Source organism: Delphinus delphis, chromosome 8, assembly GCF_949987515.2.
Source record: "Delphinus delphis chromosome 8, mDelDel1.2, whole genome shotgun sequence".
Taxonomy (NCBI): domain Eukaryota; kingdom Metazoa; phylum Chordata; class Mammalia; order Artiodactyla; family Delphinidae; genus Delphinus; species Delphinus delphis.
The window spans coordinates 108,634,497-108,653,175 of NC_082690.1; the positions used below are offsets into that span (position 1 = coordinate 108,634,497).

At 63.8% G+C, this 18,679-nt stretch overlaps 1 protein-coding gene across 3 annotated transcripts in view; it reads right to left on the reverse strand.

The window, feature by feature from the left end:
- KCNQ1 (potassium voltage-gated channel subfamily Q member 1) overlaps positions 1 to 18,679 on the reverse strand; it is a 348,947-nt gene that overhangs the window by 288,038 nt on the left and 42,230 nt on the right. For all 3 annotated transcript variants that reach the window (XM_060019498.1, XM_060019497.1, XM_060019495.1), the window contains exon 2: positions 5,963 to 6,053. In XM_060019498.1, coding sequence (XP_059875481.1) covers positions 5,963 to 6,053 — 91 coding nt within the window. The remainder of the gene's footprint in view (positions 1 to 5,962; positions 6,054 to 18,679) is intronic.

An 18,679-nucleotide genomic window follows, 5' to 3' on the forward strand; every position in this document is an offset into this window, starting at 1 on the left:
CCCGCAGAGGGGCCCAAGGGGGCCCAGAGAGTCCCATGGAGCCTGGTTTTGCATCTGGGAAACTGAGGCCCAGGGGACAGGAGAGTCTCGCTCCATGCTGGGGGAGCCGGAGCCCCGGGGTGGGTGATCCAGCGGCGGGAGGGCTGGGTCACCGCCGAGGGGCCTGGGCCGGGGAGGAAGCCGCAGCAATGACCTCATCCCCTAGGCCTCCGGGCCGCGGCTCACGGGGTTTTTAACCGCAGCATCGCAGGACAATTCCCTGGTATGTTCCCCACCAGAAGGCATGGAATACGCGGTGTCTGTGTTGTGCTTTTGAGTGCCTCTCTCTTTGTGTGGGATTTGAAAAAGGAAGGAAAAAAAAAACAAAAAAAAAAACCCCTCGATTTCAGAGACAAAAACCAGCCCCTCACCTGGGCCCAGCCTGGGTCTCTTATTCCAGAGAGCGGGGAGGGGAGTGTTTCTGCCACAGCAGCAGGACAGGGGGAGACACAGAAGAGCCACCCAGACCCAGAACTCGTCCACAGGCGCGCGTGCGCACAGAAACACGGGCACAGAGCACACACGCACGGACCCACGCACACACACGTGCGTGCACACGGCGATGTGCACGAGCAGACACACACGCACACCGCACGCCTACATGCACAGACACACGTGCACACAGGCAGGCACACACACGTACGCGCACACACACACACACACACCCAGGGCTTCCTGTGAATTCAGGAACCATGTTGGGAGCCGGCCCTGCAGCCCTGGCAGTGGCCCTTTTCCCCGGGAAACCACAAACAAGGCTCAGATCTCAAACGGGCCCATTCACGGCCCCGGGACAGACCCTGCAGCAGAGATGAGATTCCACCCAAAATGGCTTTTTCAGGCCCCCCAAATCTCCCTGGTTCAGCAGAACGCTTAATCCCTCGGAGGCCGCCCTGGGGCTCCCTCACACAGAGCTGAGATAACAGCTCTCTGGCCCCATAAAAGCGAGCGCATGAAAAGAAAGGAAGAAATATGGGCTCTCTGGGAAAACACAGCTTTGAATGACTTTTTCTCCACCATTTAAGCATCGTGCTGCTCTCGGAATCCTGTGTGGAGCCCACGCTCGGCCCCTCCTGGGCTCCCGGCTGCGGTCTGGCTCCGCTCGGAGCTCTGGGCCGGGGCCAGCGGTGCCCGCGATCCGCGGACAACAGCGCCACCTGGTGTCCCGCGGCCCCGCCCTGGGCCGCCTGCAAACACCCGCCCCCGCGGCCCCCTCCCCAAACCCGGTCTCCCTCCGCCTGGGGGCTACCCCCGTCCCCACCCCGCAGGCTGCCACCTCCACCGAGAGCTCTGGGGCGCTGCGCCTGCCCGGCCCACCTGAGGCTGCCCGCTGCAGGAGGGTCCCTGCCCGTCCCCACGACCCCCCAGCACCCGCTTACCTCCTCCTTCCCCTCTCAGGGCAGCTCCTCCTCCAGGAAGCCCTCAGCATCCCCGCAGACAACCCCCCACCCCCCTCCCCCAGTCCCTCTTCACCTCTAACCTCCTTCCCGTCCCCACCCCGGACATAACTCACATCTACCCCGGAGGCTGGGCCCGGGGCGGCCTCATTCCTCCCAGTATCCCAGACGCCCCACACCCGCCATGGCCATGACTCCAGTGGCAGCTGGATACGGCCAGCTTAAACCCACCGCAAAGGATCTGTCTCCACAGGCCAGTGAGTTAGGAAACCCCTGGAAACCTTGCAAGGCCATCGAAAGGTTAGGTCTGAGGCCATGCTGCTCAAGCCCTCCGTTCTGCAGGTGGGGAAACCGAGGCCCAGGACTGCACACAGCTTGAGGTGCCCCCCGGGGCCGCTCTGGGCACGTGGGTCAAAGGAGGGGTATCCAAACCCCGGAAGCACCGCTCTGGGCCTGCGGAGGGGTCGCAGCCCCTGGGGCCCTGCCTTCAGGGGTGGGGAACAGAGCAAGGAGACAGACCCTGTGACTCCCCCCTCCCTCCCGCAGACCCCTGTCACACCCAGACCGCTGGGGCAGGAGCGGGGTGTGCCGCAGGAGGGACGGGGACCGCGCAGAAGGCGGTTAGGGAGGGGGTACTGAAGCAGTGACGGCCAAGTCGAGGCCTGACGGGAGGAGAAGCCGGTCCTGTGACATGCCGAGCGGAGCACGTGCAAGGGCCCCGAGGCGGCCGGGAGTGTCCAAGGGTCAGCAAACAGTGCATCAGAGCGGAGGGGAGCAGCGGGGGGGGGGGGGGGGGACAGACATGCGGGCGGTGCCGGGCGAGCAGCACTTGGGGGCCTGAGAGGCCCAGCTGATCCTGAAAGCCACCGGGAGCTTCTAGAACGATCGGAGTTTTGTTCTGGGGAGTCGCCCCCACAACCAATGGCTGCTGTGTGGAGAGGACTCCCGGGGGGACGCGAGGGTGGCAGCGCGCAAGGTGCTGATGTGAGAGAACGGGGGTGGACGAAGGAGGCGGCACAGGGTCTCTCCCCTCAAAGGGGTGGGACGGGAGATGTGACCAGAGCGGGGGGCCCTCTGCTTGGAGCAGGGGAGCTCCGGGATGACCGCTGGCACACGCATCCCGGGCCCCAGAGAGCGAGGGGTTAGGACCGCACCCCCAGCTTGGGCCGAGCCCCCATCTTCAGCAGGGGAACGGTGCCCGCACTGCAGAGAACGGCCACCAGGTGGCACGCGGGCCTCACAAATGCCGGGACTGAGGGTGGAGGTCGGTGCTCAGCAGGGAGCGGGCGGGCGGGCGGGGGCTGCCGGGCAGGGACCTGCCGGGACTCGGGGGCCCGGACGGCACCACGAAGCCTGCGAGGAGACCTGTCTGAACGTGAGAGCACTGACTGGGGAGGGAGGTGCTCCCGGCCAGGCCAAGGGGAGAGTGGAGGCCGGACCAGGGGAGGCCCGAGGCCGCCAGGGTCTGCCCCCACCCCCAGGGCGGTCCTGGGGTGACCCCCCCACCAAGGGTCTGGTTTCAGTGGCGATTCCCGGGCCGAGAGTCTATGCGGGCTTCACCCGGCCCATCCCAGCTGCACCCAGAGGCCCTGCATGAGATGCCCAAGGATTTGGCACCTGGACTCAGGACCCTCGGGGCTGATGCAGGGCCCGGGGCGGCAGGGTGCACACAGGGGCGGTCCCTGGGATGCTTTACATCTAAAAACCTAAGAGTAAACCTCCCAGCAGAGGAGGAACTGACCCCAGTCACTCAGGGGGCCTTATGGGCTGAACTGTGTCCCCCGCAAATCCCTATGCGGAAGCCCTAACCCCCAAGTCCTCAGGATGTGACTGTATTTGGAGCTGGGCCTTCAAAGAGGTGAGGAAGGTAAAATGAGGTCACTAGGGTGACCCTAACCCCACAGGACTGGGGTCCTTATGAGAAGAGGAGGTCAGGACACAGACACACACAGAGGGACGACCCCGTGAGGACGCAGGGAGAAGACGGCCGTCTACACGCCGAGGAGAGAGGCCTCAGGAGGAACCAGCCCTGCCCACACCTGGGTCTGGGATTCCAGCCTCCAGGACCAGGAGATAATACATCCTGTCGCTTAAGCCGCCCGGGCTGTGGACTTAGTTATGGCCCCAGGAGACCTACAGGGGGCGGGCAGCCAACCAGGCCCCTGGGCCCAGCACCACCAGCACTTACATTTGGTAGAACGGCAGCCTTGGAATCTGGGCCCAGCCCGGCAAGGTCTTCCTGGCCCCTTCCAGCCACTGCCTCTTGAACCTCAGTTACCTTGGCCGCGAGGAGACCCCGGGAGCAACTCGCAGAGCAGATGTGCTTTGTGCGGTCTGGGCAGGGGCTCAAATCACCCTGTGATAACCCAAAACGCCAGAGACACCCCCCAACTTTCTCCACTCTCTCCCTGCCCCCCACAGCTCCTCCCCTGCAGTCTGGGAGGTGGGAAGGAGGCCGGCCAGAGGGAAGGACAGTCCCCAGCCTGGGAAGCAGACACACGGCCGGCCAGGGCACCCGGGATGCTCACAGCAGAGAGAAGCACCTCCGGCTCACCCAGAGGGAGATGACCCCTGGCCTGCCCCAGGGCCTGCCCAGAGCAGGGGTTTGGGGACATCTCTCTGCAGGCCAAGAGTAACCGTCATACTGCCCGAGGGCACTTCTGCAAGGAGCTGCGGCCTCTGGGGCCTTGGCACGGACCTGGCTGGCACCCAGGTTACCTCCATAGGTCCTCAGGACCAGGCGAGCGGGGGAAGGCTCCATGACCCCAAAAGGCCCTCCGTCTTGCTGGGATGGCGGCCGTCCTACTTTTCAAACAAGTCCCTACCTTTATATGAGAAAGTATAACCCAACAGGACAGTAGAAACAAAATGCCGGGACAGTTATCCCGGGAAAGCATGGACATCCGCCGACACCTCCACAGAGGCAGGAAAGACACCCGAAAGTCAACACCATCACTTTAGAATCATGTCCTCTCATTGGACTTGAAGGACTGCCCCCCCCCACCTCTCTGCCCGGGAGGGCACATTCCTTCAGAGGAAGCACAGGGAGCCCCCTCACCCCTGGCCCGGTAAGCGGAGTGACTGACAGATGCCAGTCTCCACACCTGAACAGCACGCTAGACCAAACCAGGCAGTGGAATTCCAAAGTCAGAAAACTCTAAAGGACCAGAGGAGAAACTCCCGCACACAATAACAAAACAGAGGCCGTCACAGGCTGTACAAGCGACAGGAGCAAAGGCTTTTCCAAGACACCAAAATAGCCTCCAGGAAACGTAATGGAAGAGAAGCTCCCATCTGAGACGGCAACTAACAACCACCATTATCATATTAAACATAATAACAACGACGGTCTATTACATTAAAAATAATAACAACAACGGTCTAAAAGCCACATCACGAAACCATAAAAGCCTCCTGGGTAGAACAGACACAGCTTGACCATGGACAGAAAGACCCCACCCCAGAGAGATGTCGGTCTCCCCAGATGCATTCATCAAACACCATCGGATTTTTTCTGGGAGGCAGACAAGCTGATTGTGAAGGTCACTGGGGAGAACAAACAAACAGGAAAGAATTGCCCCTGAAAGAGAAGAGCTGGGCACGGATATTAACCACTTGTTAAAACAGATTTGAGGGCAGACATCAGCAAAGCAGCATGGCTGTGGGAGAGAGGCACGGACAAGCAGCCGTGGACAGAACAGGGAGATCCCAGAGCAGAGCCGCTGGCATCTGGACATCTGGTTCACAACAAAAATGGCTCCTCAAACTGGGGAGCAAAGACACACTTTGGAGTAAGTGGTGCTGGGAGGGGGCAGACGAGAGGGACAGAGCGAGAGCGAATCTGACCTTCACGCCGGGATGTGCCCACTGCCGTCAACAGCTTAAAACCACATGACTAACCCGGACGAGTGCTTGAGGCAGCTGTGGCTGTTTCTCTATACCCTGAGAGGGGGAAACTCCTGTGACCCCAAATCCAGAAACATCAAAGGGAAAGTGGAGCCGACGGCATGCAAATAAAACAGGCACGGCCTCAAGGCCACGTTACGAGGACTTGGGGACCCAAGCTTGCAGCCATCAGTTGGCCAGGGCTGGAGGCAACCTGGCCAGAGGCTGGGGCAGGGGCTGAGACACCTGCAGGGTCCGAGTACCAGCCAGACCCGGGGCCACGGCGCAGGCCGAGCAGACCACAACCCCGGCTCCTTGTGCCCGCGTCCTCCTGTCCTTCCTTCCTGGCCCAGCTCAGAAGCCCCCTCCTCCAGGAAGCTCTCCCAGACCACCAGGCCCCGGGGTCCTCCCATTCTTTGGCCTTCTCAGCCCGACGGCCACATCCTGGCAGGTGAGGGTGCCAGGGTAGGGCGTCCCCACACCTCTAGTCCCCCAGTATCAGGGCGAGCCTGTAGAGCCAGCCAGCAGGGGGGCTCCGGCAGAGGGGTGTTTTGTGGGTGGGAGAGGCCAGGAGCAGCTGGCTTCACCCCCTGGTCCACACGCCTGGGGGATGAGAGCGCAGGGCCCCTCACGCAGCTACGTACCATCCAGAAGAGGGTCCCCGTGGCCAGGGCGACATACTGCTCGATGGTGGACAGCACGCTGAAGATGAGGCAGACCAGAACAATGAGGAAGCTGCGGGACAGGAGGACACGCAGTCAGCGCCCGCGCCAGGATGCCCCCCCCTCCCCGCTCAGACGCGGCCCAGGCCCGGGGAGCAGGCCCTGCCCTCCCCGGGTCTGAGGGTTCCAAGGGCCGCCAACCCTGACCGCCGACCGTCAACAGTGCACCAAGTGTGGCACGGCCAAAGGCACGTGACGTCACCCGGCCTCGAAGGGATGAGCTCTGACCCAGGCTACGGTGGGATGGGCCTTGGGACCCCAAGCCGGGAACCAGCCCCTGCCCACCACCTGTCTCTAAGGTGTCCAGGACGGAAATCCACAGAGCAGAGAGCAGCCTGGTGACCTCCGGGGCCAGAGGGGCCTCCTTCGGGGGAGGGGAACGTCCTGCACCTGCACCTGCACGTAGGGGTGGTGGCCGCAGGGCTCTGTGGCCGTCCGGACAACCAGGGCAGCGCGCCCAACACCAGCTCAGGGGCTGCAGCACAGGCGCCAGGAGCGGGCGTCTCCTGCAGCCGCTAACGGGGCGCCACCAGAGCCTGGGCTCCCAGGCGGGAGGCTGCTCTGACGCCTGCCTCCCCCTCCCCATCCCGGGGGTGGGGGTGTGGGGAGGCCAGAGGTGGAGCCCACGAGCTGAACAAAGGGAAGGCGGCAGCCCCTGCCCCCGGGGCCAGCCCCCAGGCTCAGCCCCTCCCACCCCATCCCTGCACAGACGGGCTGCTCTGACCACACCCGAACCAGTAAGGCTTCCTGAAGGCAGACCCTCGGGCCCTTCCCTCCACGTCCCTGGATGAGACCAGGCCGAGCCCCCAGCCCTCCTCCTGCCTGGGAAGAGGACGACTCTAGCGGGGGCTCCAAGCACTCTCTCCAGGTGGGTCCTCGCGTGGCCCCGGGGCTGCAGATGTGGAGACAGCTCTCTGGGCCCACGCCACGGAGCCCTGGCCCTCTCCCCACCGAGATCCTGCTGTCTGCAGTTGCTTTCACCCCCCATCCCCACACGCCTGCCCTGTGCCCACTAGGAAGCCCACTGCATCTCCCCCACTGCCCCACTCCTCCCCACTCCAGCCCACCTTCCCTCCCGGCCCCTCAGAGTCCGCTGAGAACAGGCTGCCCGACACAGACCACACCCCACATTTCCTGGAGGAGACAGGACCCAGGCCGCCCAGATGCTCCTCCCTGCCTGGGGAGCCCCCCCCAAGACCCGGCTGCTCTCCCGCAGCTCTCGGGGTTCCCTCTAACAGCTCTCGTCTCCACCTCTCTCCTGGTGCCTCACACAGGCTGGGTCAGCTGGACCCACAGAGCCGGGTCCCAGCCACCCCTCTGCACCCTGCCCCTTCGTCAGCCTTGTCTCTTGTCCTGACCACAGTGCTTGCCTCCACCCTGGGCCCCAGAGTCCACCCTGCCCGGCCACTGACTGAGCCCTCAACATCACCCCCACATGACACCACAGTGACCCTGACCCCAGCTCCTTCCCAGCATGCCCCGCCCCCCGCCTGCCTCGGGGCCTTTGCACCTGCCAGTGCCCCGCCTGCAAGCTCCGCACCCTCACCCGCAAACGGGACCCAACGCTCACCCCCACGTGCCTCCACCTGTGTCCTTCATGCTCACATATCACCGCCGGGCCTGGGGCCTGTTTGTCCCCTTCTGCGCCGTCCACCCCCAAGACCACGAGCCCCCAGAGGAGGGCTGTGGGGTGCCACCCCCGCCACACCCCACGCCGGGGACGGGGTCTGGCGCACAGCAGGTACTCAGCCCGCACCTGCTCAGGTGCACCTCCATCGAGTCCCAGCTCCCTCCTCCGTCCCTCCCACGCTGGCCCTTCCTCTGCGCCCCGCCCTCCTCTCTTCGGGGTACAGCCTGGCTCACACCAGCCCCCGCCAGGACGCTGGACCCGAAGCACAGTCTGAACGCAGCCCCGAGTCCCGCAGCGGCTCCCAGCAGGACCCCGGGAGCCGCAGCCCTCGTTTGGCCTGGGGCCTCCTGGGACGGGAGACGCCAGCGCCCCAGGGCCCAAGGCCGCCACACCCGGTGCCACCCCCAGGACCCTGCACGCCCACCACCCACTCTGCCCGACTGCAGACTTGCCTGCCAGCTCAGAAGGGCGTCCAGGCCCGCCCAGCCCCCAGGGAAGCCCTTTAACAGATGTAGCCGTGCCTCCCTGCTGGGACCTGAGGGCATCCCTTGTGTGGTGACTGAGACCCTGGGCCCCCACCTCAGGAAGCTTTCGATCTCAGGGGGACACAAGCGAACCCTGGCTGGCAGAGCGAGTGCCTGGCTGGCCCGACTGTCCCTCAGGCACAGAGCTCACTTGCCCCCGGCCCACACCCCGAAGCCCCGTGAGTCCCAGGGCCTCGCTGCCCGGCTCGGCCGAGAGAAACCAGGGCAGGTGAGGTCCCCCAAGGAGGGAGGTGCCCACCCCACCCCACCCCTGCCCCCAGGCCCCCTGGGTGTGGAGGCAGCCACACAAAGAAGCCACACTGCCTACAACGCGGTCCAGGCTGCTTCCGGGCCTCAGTTCCCCCATCGACACAGCCGGAGCCACGGCCCGCGGCCACTGCCTCTCAGGCCAGTGGACATCGGGCAGGGACTCAGGGGTCAGTCCTGTGGCTGCCCAAGGCTGGGCCCAGTGTCCCACCTCGTGCCCTCTCCTCCTGAGAAGATGGGCAGAACCCGCCCGCCCACGGCCCGTGGGGGTACTTCAACCACTCTCCGTCGGGCCACAGGAAGCCGTCCGGGGACAGATGCCACAGATGCTACGTACAGGGAAACAGGGGCTCGGGCTCCACGCTTCCCAAGGGTGAATGAACCTCGCGTGGTCAAACCACGGAGGTCACGAGGCCAAGGCCCGGGGGTGGGGGCGGGGAGCACGACACACGTGGTCTCATCTCTCTCTGACCACCCCCGCCCCGAGGGACATTTGCGATGACACCCAGGGTCTGCCAGGTGATCCAGGACAATCCCCCAGATCCAGATCCTTCTCTTAGCCACACCTGCGAAGCCCCCTTTTCCACACACACTCACACTCAGATCCAAAGGTCAGGACACCACCATCAGGGCTGACCCGCAGTCCCCACGTCAATAAAACCAGCCTCAGCTCTGAGTCACGTGCCCTGTGCCCCGCACCACTGTCCCCAAGCCTGCGGCGACCCGCAGCCAGGAAGGTGAGGGCCGGGAGGGGAGGGGGCCGGCCCGGGCCAGGCCTGGACCCAGGTCTTTGGGCCCCACTGCCCAGGGCTCCCCAGCCTCCACGGCCAGGATGTGCTCGAAAAGTCCTGAATTCCCTGCTGTCTCCTGTCTCCCAAGGCAGACGAAGCAGACGGAGCAGCGGCGCATCGTGGTGGGCGCTGCACGTGCTGCCAGGCGGCGGCTTGGCCGTGCTCTGGGCCTAGGAGGCCGCCGTCACCCTCCTACAAGGCCTGTCCCTGTATGACTCTTGCTGCCAGGGTGGCAACCGGCCGTTCGCTGTCGCTGTTAGGATGACCCCGGACAGAAAGCAGAGCGAGGGCGTGTTAGAACCGCGTGCCAGGCCGGGGCACAGAGACCCCGGGCGAGGCCTGGGGAGCGTCTTGAATGGGCTGCAGGTACCACGGCTGCCGGGAGACCTCTTGTACTCGCTGCCCTGTGTCTGGCTGCGCTCAGGGGGCCGGGGCAAGGGTGACTGAGCCTTGCCAAGGAGGAAGGTTCTGGCCAGAGCAGCCCTGCCTGGGGCTGTGGACAGGCCTGCATGGAGGGTGACAGCAGGGCGGGTGCCCTCACCCCGAGCTCCGCTCAGAGGTGCACGGAGACCCCCCGCTCTGTGCGCCCAGAGGCTGAGGCTCTGGGTCAGAGCGCGGGGCCCCTGCCCGGGAGCTCCTCCCCGGGGACCCGGCTGGAGACGGCTTTCCCTGGAGATCAGGGGGTTTGGCGTTCACGATCTCTCCACACTTTGCTAGTCTCAGCCTTGCTGCATTCTGAAGGCTAAACAGCTCTTCAACTATTCGCACACGTCGTGCTAGTTTCAGAAAGAATCCCTTAACAAAGGCGATTCTTGTCCCCTCCAACCTGTCCTGCGTGGGGCCCGGAGCCTCAGCGATGCCAAGATAGGGTCCCTGCCCTTCGGGGGCCCGCAGCAGCCTGAGGCGCCTGACACCCCCCTCCTGCCTCTGCGGGGCTGGCCACCACCTGTCCATTCCAGCTCACCTCCCAAGGCCCCAAAACCAGGCAGCCACAGACGCCAGGAGCTGGGAGACAGAGGTCCAGGGAAAGAAGGAAACCACCCTGTTCTTTGGATGGGGCGTGGGGAGCAGGGCTGCGGGGGAGAAGAAGCCCCTTCGGCCCCCAGTGCTGCTAGATCCAACTTCCCAGGAGGGCATGTGCGTGCCCGAGGGAGGTGGCTACAGCCAGGGGGAGGCAGCTCCGGCCCGAGGACAATGGCCTGCTTGTGCCCTGACGGCTGACCCGCCCCGGGCACTGCGGCCGCCAGCCCCCGCCCCGAGGGACGTCCGGAACGTTATCGGACATCATTTCGGGATCTGTGGCAGCAGGTGCCCTGGAAACACAGAAGAATGCAGGAGCCGTGCCAGGGCCGCGGGCCGCAGCTCAGCGGGAGGGCGCTCCAGGCGCAGGAGGCGGGCTGTAGACTGCACCCCCTTCAACCCCCGCAATGGGCTGGGACCCCCAGTACCTGGGACTGGCGGGCTCACCCAGGCCGGCGCCCCGCAGAGGCAGGGCGTGGGCTGGACCCTCGGGGAACCTACGTGAGTCTAACCGTGACGGTCTCTCCAGCCCACAGGGAAGCCTCTTTCAACACCGGGATGTTTCCCAGTGACGTTGAAAATGTGAACAAGAAGCACACACTTCACGTGCAAAGGGCCTGTGGCCTGTTCAAGGCGCCCTCAGAACCCAGACGCGAAAGACCTCAGCCTTCGGGCTCCCCGGGCTCTGAGCTGAGATTCCGGGACACTGAAATGCGGCACTGGGACGAATCAGAGAACGGAAGATGTGCCGTTACCTGTGTGCTCAAATTATTCAATGTATAAAAATTACGTACTTTGAAAAGCTCTGTCGGTCCAGCACGATTCTGCCCCTACGAGGTGCCTTTGAGAGTCATCAAATCCAGACACAGAAAATAGGATGCTGGGGGCCAGGGGCTGGGGAAGGGGATGGGAAGTGAGTGTTTAATGGGGACAGAGTGTGTCAGTTTGGGAAGATGAAGTTCTGGGGATGAACGGAGTGACGGCTGCACAGCAATGTGACTGCGCTTAGTGCCACTGAGCTGTGCGCTTAGAAATGGTTACAGGGTAAATTTTGTTACATGTATCTTAACACAATTTTTGCAAGTTTAAAAAAAAAAGGAAACTAAGTAAATGACTTCTATACACAAGCCCTGGATGGCTGTCGGTGTTTGACAAAGGCTATAAATGAGGCTGAGCGAGGTTCAAAAACCCGCCCACTCTGCCTGGACCTTCGGGCGATAACAGACAGAGGGCTTGTCCAGTGGCCTAAAGCTCCCGGCCGAACTCTGAACGCGTGATTTAACAGATTAGCTGCTGACGTTCAAACCCCAGCCATATCGGAGGGGCTCCTCTTTGTACAAAAGTCACCCTGAAAGATAATAAACACCTCCGAACAAACAGGGGACAGGTAGCCCCGCTCGGGCCCCGGGGCTGGTGAGCCAGCGCCTGGACGTATCCCCCGTGGCACTGGACCCCCAGAGGGGAGGCAACCTCTGGTCCCACCAGGGCTGTCCCCGGGGTTGGGGGCAACACTGCCCAACAGGATGCCAAGACCCCGCGCCCCGCTGGTTCAGCCCACGCGCAGCACTGCTCTGGGTGGGGCTGGGCTGGGCACGTGGCAGCTCACACCTCAGGCCCAGGTGCTGGGTGCTACGCACAAGCTCCCCACCACACCCCGTGTAGAAGGTGTCGTATCACCTCCCACAAGGAGACCAAGGCCACAGCGAGGCGGGTCCCGGTTCCAGGCTGTGGGGCTGCCCCTCCCGCCCACTCTGTCCAGCCCTGAGAGGGCCCTGGATTGTACAGCAAGAAGCAAGGGGACCCCAAGGCTCTGGGACAGCAGGTACACGCCCAGGGCCACAGGGCCAGTGAGCCCAGGCCGGCCAGCCCTGGGGCCCCCTGCCCAGCTCCAACTTCAAGGCAAGGACTGAGCCTCCCCCTTGGGCAGGGGACCCCATTGCCAAGGGCCAGGGTTCTCCAAGAGGGAACGCCACATCCAAGCCTGAACCACAGGGTGCGGGGGCGCTGTCCTGGGCAGGCGGGGGGTGGTGAGGAATGGCGGGACTGGACCTCTTCCAGCTTCTGGGGGCCCCAGGCATCCTGGGCTCGTGGCCGCATCCCTCAGTCTCTGCTCCATCGTCATGGGGCCACCTCCTCCATGTCTGTTTCTTCTGTGTGTCTCTTATGAGGATGCCTGTCACTGGATTTGGGCCCCCTTCCCCCCGGGTATCCAGGATCATCCCCCCCTCTCAAGACCCTTAACTTATCACCCTTGCCAAGACGCTTTTTCTACGTAAGGTCACGTTCGCAAGTTCCAGGGGGCCTGACATCTTTGGGGGCCGTCATTCAGCCTCTATGACATATAGAGCGTTTTAATAAACCAATAAACTGCTTAGGGTGATGGTATCTATTAGTGAATCTTCAGTGAGTTTTCAAAAATCAGCATCAGGTATCTGGTAAAACACATGTTAGTGTCACGATTTTTAAAACAGTCCAAGATAGGTTTAGAGTTTCCTGCTCACCTTGTCACTATGTCTACAAAGACCCTCTTTCCAAATAAGGTCACAGGCTCCAGGGATTAGGACGCAGCCATGTCCCTCCGAGGTCACCACTCGGCACTGCACCATCCAAACGACATCACGCCACGGAGCGAAAGGAGCCGGAGTGGCAGTCGACCCGGCCCAGGTGAGGCTCAGCGCCCCAGGGACCCCCGCACTTCTCACCCAGGACCACAGCAGCCCCCGCACCCCGTCTCCCCACCTCGTGCCCGGCAGGGTCCAGGCCAGGCCTCCTGACCAGGGCTTCCAGGGGTCGCCCCCCACCCAGCCTCCCCCCGACCAACTCTGAACCTTCCACGGGGCTTGTTCAGAGGCACCAAGTCTCGTTCTTTTACGAGGTTCACTCGGGCGATGCGAGACCCGTAGCTAGACGGAGGCCTTCCACAGCCTTGTGGGGTTTCAGCTGACACTTCTTCTGAAAGTGAACTGGGCTAGGGACCCCGGAGACACAGGACCTCACACCTTGTGCTCCGGCTGGGCCCTCACGTTGTGCCTGTGCACACAGCACCTCCCTAAAGCCAGGCCTCCACTGCCTGGGGGCCACCACCACCGGGGGGCCACCAGGACTGCACCGGAATCTTCAGCCCACACCCCACTGGTCTCCCTGCCCCAGTCTTTCAACGTCCACTGGGCGGCTGGGGCAATCCTGGGAAAATGCAAATCCCACCAGCCCCTCCCAAGCTAAAGATTCTCCAATGAACTCTGAACTCCAAACCCACTTTCCTGGGCTTCCCCGCAGGGGGCCGGCCTTCTGATGCCACCGCTGGGCCCTGTGGGCCCTGCCCCACTCTCATCAGACCACTGACCACCTGCTGCCCACTCTTGCCCCAATAGAGCAAAGGCTCCCCAGGCAGAGGCCCATCTGCCGATGTTCCCCTTTGAAGGCCCCGTATGGGGCTTGGTACATGAGTGTTTGTTGAATGACTCACTGACTTAATGAATGTTTTAGGTTGAACTCAGGAGCTCAGTGGAAAGAATTCTCAGTGCCACCTCCTCCATGTAGGCCTCCAGGGTCTATCAAACAGTGAGATCCTTTCATGCCCTTCTTTTCCTCCTCGCCCTGCCCTGCCACATCCCCCCCCCACGGTCCCAGCCAAGCCCCTACAGGGTTTCCAATGGGCCAGGACACCAGGCAGCTCTCCACGTACGCCCCCCCTCCACCAGACTGCATGCCAATAGTGCCAGGCAGAAAGGAGCCTCCCGGGGGCGAGGGTGGGCTCTGACGTGAGCTGGGAGCAGGCACGGCCACCCCCACTGCCAGGAGTGCACCATGACGCACTGGGTGAGGGCTCTGAGGGCCGTGGTCCAGCTGCCCGAAGTCGGCCCCAGAGGCAGCAGGGATAGGCTGCCCCAGGAGAAGACCAACTCCAGGCTAGTTGGGGGAGACCACGGGGGGACACTGCACCCGTCCGGACCACCCACGCCGCCGGCCCCTCCCACGCCTGCAAGGCACTGCTCTCGCAGCCACTCTGCTCAGCGTCTGCGGGGAGGCCACCGGCCGGGCAGCGACCGCCAGGGTTCAGCCCGCACCCTCTCCTTGGGGCCTCTCCCCGAAACTCAGGACGACGCAGGTGAGGGGACAGCTTGGGCACAGGGACGGGGTCCTGCTCCCCCGGGAAGGCGTGTGACGTTTCCGCCGAGAGCAGCGCACCATAAGGACAGGGGGTCTACCACCCTCGCTCACCCGACGGCCGCGCTCAGGGACCCCGACCTCCCCGCGCAGACACAAACACGTTCCATCCTGGAGGCCCCGGGGAGCCCCCCGGCCGAAGGCGCTTCAGGCCCATCTCGGCCGGTCCCCAGAAGCCCCGCTGCACCCCACCCCGAGGTGGCAGCGGCGCCCCCCGCACTGGCCATGCATTCCGCTTCGACAGCCCTGCAGGGCGGGCAGTGGGGCGGCCCGGGTCCAGCCGAGCTCCGGGGCCCCACAGGCCACCGCCCTGCCCAGCGGCCTGGCTGCTGTCAGAGGACGCGGGTGGTGGCCGCTCTCGCGTCTCATCCCGGCGCCCGGCGTCCGCTCACGTTCTACGTCCACCTCAGCACAGGGCCCTCGCGTTTCCGGGGGGGCGACCCCTTCTGCTGAGGGCCACGCCAGCGGGGGGCAGCTGGGGGCGCAGGCGAGCACAGGCCCTGGCTGAGGGCTCAACCACATCGCCCTACGCGGTCAGTTCAAAGCCTTTTCAGGGCACTAGAGGGGCGGCTGCGGGGGTCTGGGGGAGGGGGTGCCGTGTGTACACGCATGTGCGATGCCACAGGCGCCTGTTACACCATCAGAAACACGACAGCCACATCCGAGCACCAGGCTGCGGGCGACTGAACTGGGAACGTCCAGCCCCAGACAGCAGGGGCAGCCACCCCCAGATCTGGGACCCCATCCTCCTTCCCCTGAGGAGCCCCGGCGGGTCCAGGCCTCGGAGGGGCCCGCCTCGGAGGGCCTCCCGTCCACTTGGTCCTCGCGAGAACCGGCCCAGAGAACAGGCCCAGAGGCGGGCCTGTCCCTCATCGGAGGAGAAAGAGAGCACGTGACTGCCCAGAGCCAGGGGTGCACACAGCGGTGGGGAAAGGGACTCCAGGGCCGCCCGACCGCAGTGCAGGCTCCTCCCACCAGGCTGTTCCTCCCGCCTTCAGGAAGACACGGTCCACCCGAGTGGCAGGGCCTGTCCTCCCACCGACCATCCCTGAGGGGCTGCCCCAGCCCAGCGGTGGGAGGACAGGCCCCAGGCGGGCTTGGCTAGGAGGGCTGGGGGATGCCCCGGCCCTCGGGGTCCCAGCACTGGACGGCAGGCCCACCTGAGGCAGGGCCGCCTGGCAGAGGACGAGCCCATCCAGGGCCCAGGGCTGGGGGGTGGCTCTGACCCGCACAGTGTCGCCTACGCTAAGCCTGGCTGCCCGGCCCGGCCCGGCCACGATAAGAACCCCCTCGGAGGGTATATTTAGAAGGTGCCAGAGAACGAACTGAAGTGACCCCACGGAAGGGGCCTTATCTGTCCCAGGACACTGTCGCCTTCCCCGTGAAAGAGGCCCGTTCCGGGTGGGGGCAGGAGTCCAGCAGGCCCTCCCAGAGGGCAGCGCGGGCAGTGGACGTACCTGTGCCCACTGGCTCTACCCAGACACGGCCTGCGTCTCGGGGACATCCTCGGCCTGGGCGCGGCCGGGCCCTGCAGGCCTCTCCTGGGACGGGACAGGATGGGATGGGGCAGCCTCCCCTCTGGGGTGAGACAGGGCAACAGGTAGTGGAGGACTTGGGCACCAGCGGAGGTGGGAGGGGTCTGGTGGGTTTCCTGCCCAGGGTCCAGATCCCTGCCCTCCTTCAAACAGGGCAACTCTGGAGACTCGAGGCCACAGCAGGGCTCCCAGGACACCTCAACCCAGGTCCTAGGAGGAGCAAGGTGGCCAGCAGCCGGGCAACGCCACCCCATCATGCCCGAGGGGATGCGCGTCTCGGGCTCATCCCTGCTGGAAAAGTCCCTCCTCCTGTCTAGCCTAAGTCTTTCTTGCTGCAGTTTGGCTTGATCTGCAGCTGAAGGAAACCTCCCAACTCCACGGTGGAGGCTTCGGCCTGACTCAAGGGGTCCCTGGAAACTGAGCAGCTGTGTGACCTGAGCCTTGGTTTCCCCACTGGGAAGTGGGGACGCGTTGAGGGTGCCAAGAGCCTGCCTCTGCCCCACTAGGGAGACAGAAGCAGCCCCAGAGTCTGGACCTCAGGGACTCAGCAGCATGCCACCCAGCTCTACGACTGGGCTAAGAACCACCAGTGAGAGCCTGCAGGAGAGGGACGCCTCCGCAGCTGCTACTGAGGGGCCTGGGTGCCGGCCACCTCTCATCAGGGAGCCGAGGCAGGTGTGGGATGGACCCTGACGCACACACTCCACAGGCCCAGGGACATCAGAGGCCTGAAGTGGGCAGGTGGGGGCTTCCAGCTGGGCACCCCTTTCTCTCCCAACCCCTCCTCTCTCTCCCACTCCCGTTGGAAGGGGCAAGCAGGGAGGGCTTCTCAGAGGCGGGGGCCTGACCCAAGCAGAGGGAACAGCATGTGCAAAGCCCAGAGGAGAGGAGAGAACACGGCCACGTGGACCCTGCAGAGAATTCAGGGAGGAGGCGGCACAGACAGGCAGGGAAGCAGCAGCCGCTGACTCGGAGCGATGCAGGAGGTCCCCTACGTCCGCGGTCTCTTCCAACGCAGATACCAGTGTCTGTGGAGTCCAGAACTCGGCAGGGAAACCTCAGTCTCGGGAGAGGTCTCCATGCCGGGGGAGAGGGTTCCCAGATCCTCAGGGCTCCCTGACTCCGAGGGGAGGGTGGGGGGACATGTGCCCCTCACTGCCGATTGCTATCTGCCCCACCGTAGAGGGACCTCACCTCCCACCTGGGCCTTGACGTCTGGGAACCTTTCTGGGCCGGGGTCTCCCACCTGACACTCGGACACCAGAGGCGGCCAAGAAGGGTATGCTTTAGACGTGGTGAAGACCTATAGGCAGCAGACTGAGCGACCCTGGTCTCCTTCCCTGATGCAGGGCCTTTTCCATCAGGGGAAGGCCCCAGGAGCAGACACTGGGGCTTCCCCAAAGAGAAGAAGGGATTCTGCTTCAAGACTCCAGCACAGACCCTGCCTGAGTGTCCAGCCATCGACCTGCCCTTGGATTTGGAGTTTGCCAGCTCCCAACATCAATGCCTTAAAATAAGGAACCTCGGGCTTCCCTGGTGGCACAGTGGTTGAGAATCTGCCTGCTAATGCCGGGGACACGGGTTTGAGCCCTGGTCTGCGAGGATCCCACATGCCGCGGAGCAACTGGGCCCGTGAGCCCCAACTACTGAGCCTGCGCCTCTGAAGCCTGTGCTCCGCCACAAGAGAGGCCGCGATAGTGAGAGGCCCGCGCACCGTGATGACGAGTGGCCCCCACTTGCCACAACTAGAGAAAGCCCTCGCACAGAAACGAAGACCCAACACAGCAAAAAATCAATTAAAAATAAAAATAAAAAAAATAAGGAATCTGTGTGTGTGTGTGTGTGTGTGTGTGTGTGTGTGTGTGTGTTTACACACACATGATTCTGTTTCTTGGAGAACCCCCATTAATAGGATGAGTTACGTATTAAGATGCCCATTTCCCAGGTGGGGAAATGGAGGCTCAGAAATGCCAAGAACCCCTCTCAAATCCAGCTCGTTCTGGTCCTGCCTGATTGTAAACACCTAGGATTTCCCCAGAAAAGAAGAAAGGCCAGTGCAGGGGTGGGCAGCCTGGGAGGGCTGTCCCTCCCAGGGACATGTGCCCTGTGCCCACCCGGCCTGGGCTCTGTCCCGCACTGAAAGCACTCAGCACGGGGTTTGGGTGAGAAGCCCAGCCACCCCTGCTCTTCCGCAGAGGAAGAAACTGAGGCCACAGAGGGTGGGCCGGCCCAGACCACACGACAAGGTCACCTCATGGGGAACAGCTCAGGGCTCCTCGTGGTAAAGCCTGTGGCAGCCTCAGCTGGTCCACCACACAGCCTCTGGGGGACCCGTGTGCCGGGGACAGGCCCACTCACTGTCCAGAGTGGCTTCGCCCTCAAGTCAGCCCCGGCAGCCCCTCAGGGCACCCCCCCCCGTAAGGTCTGCCCTCAGGGCCAAGACCACCACCCAGACCCACAGAGGCAGGTTCGCTGGCCAAAACGAGACATTCCTCCTCCTTCCCTAGCCCCGGACCCAACAGTTTGGAGGTGGGTGAGAAGGTGAGAAGCCAGAAAGCCCACGTGGGCAGCCCCAGCCCGAGGCAGAACCCACCCGACCCCCACCCTGCGTCCAGCCCGACCTGTGAAGGCTGCCCACCCAGGAGACAGGGGCCCCCCGGCTGACTTCAGCTCACCCACACCCAAACCCAGCCCCCGGGCCCCTA